Source organism: Borostomias antarcticus, assembly GCF_949987555.1.
Source record: "Borostomias antarcticus genome assembly, chromosome: 8".
Taxonomy (NCBI): domain Eukaryota; kingdom Metazoa; phylum Chordata; class Actinopteri; order Stomiiformes; family Stomiidae; genus Borostomias; species Borostomias antarcticus.
Window position 1 is genome coordinate 1,002,770 of NC_140241.1, and position 11,573 is coordinate 1,014,342.

General features: G+C 48.5%; 1 protein-coding gene across 1 annotated transcript in view; it reads right to left on the reverse strand.

The window, feature by feature from the left end:
• Positions 1–8,405, reverse strand: part of selenbp1 (selenium binding protein 1) — a 12,539-nt gene extending 4,134 nt beyond the window's left edge. Inside the window, exons 1-6 of the mRNA XM_084441794.1 lie at positions 8,266–8,405; positions 5,208–5,261; positions 4,989–5,101; positions 2,327–2,512; positions 1,211–1,331; positions 1–133 (exon numbers count right to left, since the gene is read on the reverse strand). The exon at positions 1–133 is cut by the window's left edge and continues 50 nt beyond it. Of these exons, the coding sequence (XP_084297920.1) occupies positions 1–133; positions 1,211–1,331; positions 2,327–2,512; positions 4,989–5,101; positions 5,208–5,261; positions 8,266–8,269 (611 nt within the window). The 5' untranslated portion in view covers positions 8,270–8,405. The remainder of the gene's footprint in view (positions 134–1,210; positions 1,332–2,326; positions 2,513–4,988; positions 5,102–5,207; positions 5,262–8,265) is intronic.
• Positions 8,406–11,573: the final 3,168 nt, after the last annotated feature.

The following is an 11,573-nucleotide window of genomic DNA, read 5'->3' on the forward strand; positions in this document are numbered from 1 at the left end:
CCCCACTCCGTGCTGATCATGACATTGTGGCGAGGCTGGTACCAGAAGTCGTAGCCGAAGGGCGCGGCCTCGCCCGGCTCCTCCCAGTTCCCCACCACCTCAAACGACTCTCCATCCAGCAGCACGAAGCCCCCTGAGAGACCAGCACGGAGAGACCAGCAGCACTGAGAGACCAGCAGGGAGAGACCAGCAGCACTGAGAGACCAGCACGGAGAGACCAGCAGCACTGAGAGACCAGCAGGGAGAGACCAGCAGCACGGAGAGACCAGCAGCACTGAGAGACCAGCACGGGTTCAACTCCCTCTCACCCTGAGAGACCAGCACGGAGAGACCAGCAGCACTGAGAGACCAGCAGGGAGAGACCAGCAGCACGGAGAGACCAGCAGCACTGAGAGACCAGCACGGGTTCATCTCCCTCTCACCCTGAGAGACCAGCACGGGTTCAACTCCCTCTCACCCTGAGAGACCAGCAGGGGTTCATCTCCCTCTCACCCTGAGAGACCAGCAGCACGGGTTCATCTCCCTCTCACCCTGAGAGACCAGCACGGGTCTCTCCTCCCTCTCACCCTGAGAGACCAGCACGGGTTCATCTCCCTCTCACCCTGAGAGACCAGCAGCGCGGGTCTCTCCTCCCTCTCACCCTGAGAGACCAGCAGGGGTTCATCTCCCTCTCACCCTGAGAGACCAGCAGGGGTTCATCTCCCTCTCACCCTGAGAGACCAGCAGCACGGGTTCATCTCCCTCTCACCCTGAGAGACCAGCAGCGCGGGTTCATCTCCCTCTCACCCTGAGAGACCAGCAAGGGTTCATCTCCCTCTCACCCTGAGAGACCAGCACGGGTTCATCTCCCTCTCACCCTGAGAGACCAGCAGCGCGGGTCTCTCCTCCCTCTCACCCTGAGAGACCAGCAGCACGGGTTCATCTCCCTCTCACCCTGAGAGACCAGCAGCGCGGGTTCATCTCCCTCTCACCCTGAGAGACCAGCGCGGGTCTCTCCTCCCTCTCTATATCTATATCGTGGTTATTGGCACGGCTCCGAATGCGTCTTGGCCAATCACAATGCGAGGTCGGAACCAGCTGTTATATAATTATATTCGATTCATTAATTTGTTCATTTAAATAATTGATCTGGATGATTGCTATGACCATTTGATGGATCACTGATCACTGATATCAGTTGTTATCCAGTAAGTGAGAGCGTTTCTCGTACCCTTGCCGTTTCCGGAGGGGTCCCCCATGCAGCTGATCATGATCTGGCCGCTGCCCAGGCAGTGTGTGGTGTGGGGGTTGGCCAGGCCGCACTTCCAGAACAGGTCTGTGGGCTCCACTATCTGGAAGAACACGAGCGCTGTGTTAGATCAGAGCCCACTGGAACACCTGACCTTGCAAACACAGCGGCGTGCATATCAGAACCGCCGTGTCATTACATAGTATCACGATATCCGAACCGCCGTGTCATTACATAGTATCACGATATCAGAACCGCCGTGTCATTACATAGTATCACAATATCAGAACCGCCGTGTCATTACATAGTATACGGTTTGGGATGTAAATACCACAGTAGAACTGCTGTGTCATTACTAGGGGTGTAACGATACACTCATCTCACGATACGATACACGATATTGGGTTAACGATAACAATACGATACGATACACTAAGGGCAGGTGTGAAGCGTTGCAGTAGCGCTGCTGTTCACACCAATAGTGCATTTCTCCACATTTCTACTCCACTACACTTTGTGAATTTAGAGCTTAACTGTTATAATATCATGGAGAGGCCTAGAGACAAAAGACGTGTTTGTTACCAGCGTTGTGTAGCCAGCGTTCACTGATATACAATAAACATATCACGATATTGTTTTCACCTTTACGATATGTATTGTGACGTTTCTGTATCGCGATATATTGTGGCACGATATATTGTTACACCCCTAGTAATTACATAGTATTATGTGGTTTAGTAACATAGGTTATTACAGAAGTGGAATCAGGTGGGGGGGGGAGGGGGAAGTGGATGTGACAGTATGCTAGTTTAAACCAAAACAAGACCACTTACCGCTTAATGAAAGCAGAGGACAAAAAGTACACAGTTAGCCACATGTAGACAGCAGGGTTTGCATGCTATGCTTCCACAAGCGCTTCACATACAAAACATCATGTGTTAGGTTAAGGTATTACTTACCTTATCAAATTACATCACTCATTCAAACGGAAATATCATCTTGTACGAAGCAGTTTCAAGTTACAGAACACAACCACTCTTCCAATGCTGAAGTCCTGGGGTTAATAACCCGGGGGTCTGGCGCTGAGCGACCCGCTACCTTGTGCATGCGAGGGGCGCGCGGGTCCGTTCCCACGTCCACCACGTAGATCCGCGAGGAGATGAGGGAGGGAAGGATGAGGCGGTTGCGCCTTTTTGAGGCATCGCCGAAGCAGCTGCTGCAGGCGTTCCAGCCGGAGTGGTGGAGCTCGTCGTTCAGGTTGGGCACGGCCAGGCGGTGGATGACCTGGGGGGGGGGGGGGGTCATGGGTGTGACCCAGAGAAACACGGAGCAGCTGGTGGAGCGCTGACAGTCCCTATAGGCTATATGCACAACTCCAGGACTTCCTGAAATTAGACATGCTTCTCTATTTCCTGTCCTACACTATTGGATGAAGTGATTAATCAGGTGTGTCTGACTGCAGCACAATGATCAGGCACACCTGAATAATCACTTCATCCAATAGTGTGAGACAGGAAATAGAGAAGCATGTCTAATTTCAGGAAGTCCTGGAGTTGTGCATATAGCCCTCACAATCTCATAATCATAGTCTCATAACGCATCATCCCTCAGGGTTTCTAGACCACATGTACAGTAGTGAAAGTACCTGACAGTAGTGATAGTAGTTCCTGACAGTAGTGAAAGTACCTGACAGTAGTGATAGTAGTACCTGACAGTAGTGAAAGTACCTGACAGTAGTGATAGTAGTTCCTGACAGTAGTGAAAGTACCTGACAGTAGTGATAGTAGTACCTGACAGTAGTGAAAGTACCTGACAGTAGTGATAGTAGTTCCTGACAGTAGTGAAAGTACCTGACAGTAGTGATAGTAGTACCTGACAGTAGTGAAAGTACCTGACAGTAGTGAAAGTAGTAACTGACAGTAGTGATAGTAGTAACTGACAGTAGTGATAGTAGTACCTGACAGTAGTGATAGTAGTACCTGACAGTAGTGAAAGTACCTGACAGTAGTGATAGTAGTACCTGACAGTAGTGAAAGTACCTGACAGTAGTGAAAGTACCTGACAGTAGTGATAGTAGTACCTGACAGTAGTGAAAGTAACTGACAGTAGTGAAAGTACCTGACAGTAGTGATAGTAGTACCTGACAGTAGTGATAATAGTACCTGACAGTAGTGATAATAGTACCTGACAGTAGTGAAAGTACCTGACAGTAGTGATAGTAGTACCTGACAGTAGTGATAGTAGTACCTGACAGTAGTGAAAGTACCTGACAGTAGTGATAGTAGTACCTGACAGTAGTGAAAGTAGTACCTGACAGTAGTGAAAGTACCTGACAGTAGTGAAAGTAGTACCTGACAGTAGTGATAGTAGTACCTGACAGTAGTGATAGTAGTACCTGACAGTAGTGAAAGTACCTGACAGTAGTGATAGTAGTACCTGACAGTAGTGAAAGTACCTGACAGTAGTGAAAGTAGTACCTGACAGTAGTGAAAGTACCTGACAGTAGTGATAGTAGTACCTGACAGTAGTGATAGTAGTACCTGACAGTAGTGATAGTAACTGACAGTAGTGAAAGTAGTACCTGACAGTAGTGAAAGTACCTGACAGTAGTGATAGTACCTGACAGTAGTGAAAGTACCTGACAGTAGTGATAGTAGTACCTGACAGTAGTGAAAGTACCTGACAGTAGTGATAGTACCTGACAGTAGTGATAGTACCTGACAGTAGTGATAGTACCTGACAGTAGTGAAAGTAGTACCTGACAGTAGTGATAGTAGTACCTGACAGTAGTGATAGTAGTACCTGACAGTAGTGAAAGTACCTGACAGTAGTGATAGTAGTACCTGACAGTAGTGATAGTAGTACCTGACAGTAGTGAAAGTAGTACCTGACAGTAGTGAAAGTACCTGACAGTAGTGATAGTAGTACCTGACAGTAGTGAAAGTAGTACCTGACAGTAGTGAAAGTACCTGACAGTAGTGATAGTACCTGACAGTAGTGATAGTAGTACCTGACAGTAGTGAAAGTACCTGACAGTAGTGATAGTAGTACCTGACAGTAGTGAAAGTACCTGACAGTAGTGATAGTACCTGACAGTAGTGAAAGTAGTACCTGACAGTAGTGATAGTAGTACCTGACAGTAGTGAAAGTAGTACCTGACAGTAGTGAAAGTAGTACCTGACAGTAGTGAAAGTAGTACCTGACAGTAGTGAAAGTACCTGACAGTAGTGATAGTACCTGACAGTAGTGAAAGTAGTACCTGACAGTAGTGATAGTACCTGACAGTAGTGATAGTACCTGACAGTAGTGAAAGTACCTGACAGTAGTGATAGTAGTACCTGACAGTAGTGATAGTAGTACCTGACAGTAGTGATAGTAGTACCTGACAGTAGTGATAGTAGTACCTGACAGTAGTGATAGTACCTGACAGTAGTGAAAGTAGTACCTGACAGTAGTGAAAGTACCTGACAGTAGTGATAGTACCTGACAGTAGTGAAAGTACCTGACAGTAGTGATAGTAGTACCTGACAGTAGTGATAGTAGTACCTGACAGTAGTGATAGTAGTACCTGACAGTAGTGAAAGTAGTTCCTGACAGTAGTGATAGTAGTACCTGACAGTAGTGATAGTAGTACCTGACAGTAGTGATAGTACCTGACAGTAGTGAAAGTAGTTCCTGACAGTAGTGATAGTAGTACCTGACAGTAGTGAAAGTACCTGACAGTAGTGAAAGTAGTACCTGACAGTAGTGAAAGTAGTACCTGACAGTAGGTGGAGGAGGAGGGATCCACGTCCACAGTGGCGAGGTAGTCAGGCTTCTGGACCTCAGTGTTTCTATAGATACAGGGCAGGTAGACGATCTCCTCCCGGGGGCCTGCAGCAGCACAAGGCTCATGTTTCAGACGCGTGAGTGGACAGAAACTCTCATATTCTGCCTCGGCTCAAACGCAAGGATTTGAAGGAAGCTGCCGGACACTCACCCTTCATGGCCTCTAGGGGGCTCTTGTATCCGGGACCACAGCCTTTGCAGCTCGCTGCCAGAGGAACAGCAATGAACACAATCGGTTTCTTAAAAAGTGATTTTTAAAAAGCAGATACTCACCTTTGAACTGTAGGCAAGGGTCACTTTTTTGTGTGTATGTGTGTGGGGGGGGGGGGGGGGCACACCACCTGAAACTCATATAACAGAAGCAATTTTTCACTTTTTCCCAATTCCCTTTGGAGTGAATGTTGGAAATAGAAAATGTTGCAATGGAAAATGTTGCATAACTCTCTTGCGAAAAAAGGGAGAATCACATACAAGCTCTGCTTTTCTTTCTCAAGGTCGCTGCTATGGAGTGCACAAGATCAGATAACCCTTTATCGCGTGGCCGAGCAAGTGCTCCGGTCAACAACCATGTTACCTAATCTTAAACCTAATGTTATAGGAGGCAAAGGTACACACATTTTGTTGACAAAACATGTAAAAACGATGGAATGTCAGATCTTTCAGGAATGTGATTGTGCAATATGCGAAAGCCACAAAGCCAGCCTGTTCTCACAGGTCAAACTGAGTTCTGCCCTCTGGTGAATCTCGTGGGACGGACGGACCATCAGATGATGGCCTAACCTCCGATCTTTCAAATGTTGTTAAACTTTAATAAACACATTCTAATATATTTGTTCTTCTACTTACTGCCTAGTTATGGTGATAAGAGTCGTTAGAGGTGAGAAGTCTGTGGAACATGATGATGATAACAGATCAGATAAACCTCTCCTTCCCTTACGAGTCAGGAATGTCCTGTTCCCCTCCTGTCCTGTTCCACATCTGTCCTGTTCCCTGTTCCCCTCCTGTCCTGTTCCCCCTCCTGTCCTGTTCCACATCTGTCCTGTTCCACATCTGTCCTGTTCCCCTCCTGTCCTGTTCCACATCTGTCCTGTTCCCTGTTCCCCCTCTGTCCTGTTCCACATCTGTCCTGTTCCCCCTCTGTCCTGTTCCCTCTGTCCTGTTCCCCTCCTGTCCTGTTCCCCCTCTGTCCTGTTCCCTCTGTCCTGTTCCCCTCCTGTCCTGTTCCACATCTGTCCTGTTCCCTGTTCCCCCTCCTGTCCTGTTCCCCTCCTGTCCTGTTCCACATCTGTCCTGTTCCCCCTCCTGTCCTGTTCCCCCTTCTGTCCTGTTCCCCCTTCTGTCCTGTTCCACATCTGTCCTGTTCCCCCTCTGTCCTGTTCCCCCTCTGTCCTGTTCCCCCTCTGTCCTGTTCCCCCTTCTGTCCTGTTCCACATCTGTCCTGTTCCCCTTCTGTCCTGTTCCCCCTCTGTCCTGTTCCTCTCCTGTCCTGTTCCCCCTCTGTCCTGTTCCCCCTCTGTCCTGTTCCCCCTTCTGTCCTGTTCCCCCTCTGTCCTGTTCCCCTCCTGTCCTGTTCCCCCTTCTGTCCTGTTCCCCCTTCTGTCCTGTTCCACATCTGTCCTGTTCCCCTCCTGTCCTGTTCCCCCTTCTGTCCTGTTCCCCCTTCTGTCCTGTTCCACATCTGTCCTGTTCCCCTCCTGTCCTGTTCCCCCTTCTGTCCTGTTCCCCTCTGTCCTGTTCCCCCTCCTATCCTGTTCCCCTCTGTCCTGTTCCCCCTCCTGTCCTGTTCCCCCTCCTGTCCTGTTCCCCTCCTATCCTGTTCCCCTCTGTCCTGTTCCCCCTCTGTCCTGTTCCACATCTGTCCTGTTCCCCTCCTGTCCTGTTCCACATCTGTCCTGTTCCACATCTGTCCTGTTCCCTCTGTCCTGTTCCCCGTCTGTACTGTTCCCCCTCCTGTCCTGTTCCACATCTGTCCTGTTCCCCTCCTGTCCTGTTCCACATCTGTCCTGTTCCCCAGGTATAAAAGGACAGTCCATGGATGGAACCATTAGCGGGAGCAGCTGTGAATAATTATACTTGTATATGATTGGTGCATGTTGTCGTAGGGTGAATGACCAATCCAAAGACTTCATGAATAAAACATGAAAGTTGAACGATGTCTGTCTGCAACTGTTTGTCGGGATGGAATCCTAGCAGAGTAGCCTTTGCCATGCGATTTTATTATAGGCCTATAATAAGCGTCATCCATCTTATACTGTATGGCACGCGGCTCCGGAGGTGGAACCCAGGTTCCTCGAGCAAGACGCGGAACCCCAACATCGCTCACGTGCGGGTGGCGCAGCAGGGTTCTGCGCTGAGTGTGCATGTTCTCTCCTCCCACAAGAACCCAGTACGAAAAACATGCAGAAGAACACAGGCTCTTCAGTGACCAAGACCTGGACTGAGCACTTGAACTTGGTCCCCGGGCGCCATGACCGATGGCTGCCCGCTGCTCCTGACCGCCGCTGGAGGAGGAGCGGGATGAGAGAAGTACAGGGAGGAGCGGGATGAGAGACACAGGGACTCACTTCCTCTGGAGGAGGAGCGGATGAGAGAAGTACAGGGATCATTTCCTCTGGTCCGCCCAGGCTGTGTGCCTCTCACGATATGTCATGTGTGATCACTGTGTGATATGTCATGTGTGATCTCTGTGTGATATGTCATGTGTGATCACTGTGTGATATGTCAGTGTGATCACTGTGTGCATGGCGGGAGAAAGACCCCGACACCTGGAATATAACTATTACAATAGTTAGAAAGGGCTCTTATTATGTAGCCTAGTCCTAATCGGTGTTAATTTGTAAACTTTCTAATTTTCGTAACTTGTACATTTGTAATTTGCAGCCTAATAGAGTAGGCTATTCGTTTATCTGTATCAAGCATAATATTGTGACTGTAGGCTACATCGTATGTGACAAATAAAGTAATCTTGAATCACTTGAATTAAAGGCTGTCTTTCCAGAGCACATGTAGTTTTGTTATATCTTATGCGTAAAGATAACATCGATCGTGGCAAAAAATGAACCATTTCAGTTCTACGAATGCGCACACAGCTGTTAATACAGACACTGGACCGGACATGGCGATTTAAACACGTAGGGAAACACTTGTACTAAAACACTTGTACTAAAACACTTGTACTAAAACACTTGTACTAAAGCACTTGTACTAACCCATCTTGCAGACTTTTAGTCGAAGGTTCAGGATCCGTTTGCAGCAGCTTAGTCTCTCAACGGCCACAGGAAGGAAATGTGCGTGTTTTTGGCAAGATACAGTAATCTATCCTCCTGTCTGTCCTCTGATCCCAGACCTGCTGCGCACGTCCGCCTCCTCCACGAGGACAGTAATCTATCCTACTGTCCTCTGATCCCAGACCTGCGCTAAGCACGTCCGCCTCCTCCCACCGATCCCACCCACCGGGGGACTTAGACTAAGCAACTTCCACCACCAGGTTCAACATTCAAGGTTAATATTTGTTTACAGCTCAATACTGTCCAAGCCAGATTAGATACAGTGCATCCGGCAAATATTCACACCAAGCCTTATTCCAAAATGTATTGTTTCCCCCTCATCAATATCCTTCACACAATACCCCATAATGACATAGTGAAAAAAACATTTTTAGGGATTTTGCAAATGTATTAAAAGTAATCCATGAATATGTCAAAAGCATTCAAACTTTATTCAGAGTCGACTGTACACAGACTGCAGCACCTGGAACACGTGTCCAGCTTCAAGTAGGTTACTCTATTCATAAAAATAGCTTCTGAAAAGTCACAACACATGTTTTGAGAATCACTGTGACATAATTCATAATCTCTTGATTAAGTCCTAACTGGGTGGGAGACATCCAATGCCCAAACTCATACTAATAATAACATCTATGATCTATTACTGACACTGTTGACAACGGAAGACCCTGGTAAGGGATCAGACACACCTCTTCACTGCTGAGCACCGGAGGTGAAGAGAGAAGTGGAATGGTGTCTGTCTGCACACTCAGGATCAAATCAGATTCATTTATTTGACTGAGCTTTCGGTCCAAAGAACTTAGTCAGAGCAGAACACAAAGACAGAGGGTCCGGTTAGTCAGAGCACTCAGTACCAGAACACAACGCAGAGATGGCCTCCAATCAGATATAGTAACCCCTGCATCTAAGATCTGAACTGATCAGATATAGTAACCCCTGCATCTAAGATCTGAACTGATCTAAGATCTGAACTGATCAGATATAGTAACCCCTGCATCTAAGATCTGAACTGATCTCAGATCTGAACTGATCAGATATAGTAACCCCTGCATCTAAGATCTGAACTGAGGTAAATCAGCGATCAAACATTTCCACAAAAGGTGCCCGAAACAAGAACATCTTTTTTCCTTAAACATTTTTTGTAAAATGTCAGCATATTTTTACATTATTATTTTTACATTAACTCACAATGTTTAAATACTACAAAATAACAAGCACACTTTAACAGGTACTGGAGAGCAGGAAGAGCCTCAGGAAGGAGGTCAAACAGGAAGAGGGCTCCTGGGTTAGGGTTAGCGGGCGTTGGGTTGAACCAACGTCAGGAGTCATGACAGCAAACACCAGGAACCAGGGTTAGAAGGACACCAATTAAATCATAACGATTATGAAAGTATGACTCCAAAAAAGTTCTTCTTCTCCACACCCCCCCCCCTCTGGGGGAGGGTTGGACTCTTCCATGCAGCAGTGACTGTGTTCTGGTCGGGTCTGACGAAGGTCTTTAGATCAAACGCTCAGACAAATAAACGGACTTTCCCATCTGATCCTGAGTGAACAGAGACACCTTTTCACTTAGTGACACTTGAGACCTGTAAGAGGTTCATACTGGGACCGTTTACTGGGATGGACTTTGATCTCCTGGTGGAGGAGACCAGGACGTTCAGCTGTGAGAGAGTGAGGAGGAGGACCAGGAGAGACCAGGAGAGACCAGGACGTTCAGCTGTGAGAGAGAGAGGAGGAGGACCAGGAGAGACCAGGACGTTCAGCTGTGAGAGAGAGAGGAGAAGGACCAGGAGAGACCAGGAGAGACCAGGACGTTCAGCTGTGAGAGAGTGAGGAGGAGGACCAGGAGAGACCAGGACGTTCAGCTGTGAGAGTGAGGAGGAGGACCAGGAGAGACCAGGAGAGACCAGGACGTTCAGCTGTGAGAGAGAGAGGAGGAGGACCAGGAGAGACCAGGAGAGACCAGGACGTTCAGCTGTGAGAGTGAGGAGGAGGACCAGGAGAGACCAGGAGAGACCAGGACGTTCAGCTGTGAGAGTGAGGAGAAGGACCAGGAGAGACCAGGACGTTCAGCTGTGAGAGTGAGGAGAAGGACCAGGAGAGACCAGGAGAGACCAGGACGTTCTGCTGTGAGAGAGTGAGGAGAAACACCAGGAGAGACCAGGAGAGACCAGGACGTTCAGCTGTGAGAGAGTGAGGAGGAGGACCAGGAGAGACCAGTAGAGACCAGGAGAGACCAGGACGTTCAGCTGTGAGAGAGTGAGGAGGAGGACCAGGAGAGACCAGGAGAGACCAGGACGTTCAGCTGTGAGAGAGTGAGGAGAAGGACAAGGAGAGACCAGGAGAGACCAGGAGAGACCAGGACGTTCAGCTGTGAGAGAGTGAGGAGGAGGACCAGGAGAGACCAGGACGTTCAGCTGTGAGAGAGTGAGGAGAAGGACCAGGAGAGACCAGGAGAGACCAGGACGTTCAGCTGTGAGAGAGTGAGGAGGAGGACCAGGAGAGACCAGTAGAGACCAGGAGAGACCAGGATGTTCAGCTGTGAGAGAGTGAGGAGAAGGACCAGGAGAGACCAGTAGAGACCAGGAGAGACCAGGACGTTCAGCTGTGAGAGTGAGGAGAAGGACCAGGAGAGACCAGGAGAGGAAGACAGTATTACCTTCTCTATGATCCATCTAGCATCTCTATCAAGCTGCTCCGCCTCACGTATCTCCTCACCTCACTCATCTCCTCACCTCACTCATCTCCTCACCTCACTCATCTCCTCACCTCACTCATCTCCTCACCTCACTTATCTCCTCACCTCACTCATCTCCTCACCTCACTTATCTCCTCACCTCACTTATCTCCTCACCTCACTTATCTCCTCCCCTCACTCATCTCCTCACCTCACTCATCTCACCTCACTTATCTCCTCACCTCACTCATCTCCTCACCTCACTCATCTCCTCACCTCACTCATCTCATCTCACTTATCTCCTCACCTCACTCATCTCCTCACCTCACTCATCTCCTCACCTCACTCATCTCCTCAACTCACTCATCTCCTCACCTCACTCATCTCCTCACCTCACTCATCTCCTCACCTCACTCATCTCCTCACCTCACTCATCTCCTCACCTCACTCATCTCCTCACCTCACTCATCTCCTCACCTCACTTATCTCCTCACCTCACTTATCTCCTCCCCTCACTCATCTCCTCACCTCACTTATCTCCTGTCATAGTTGG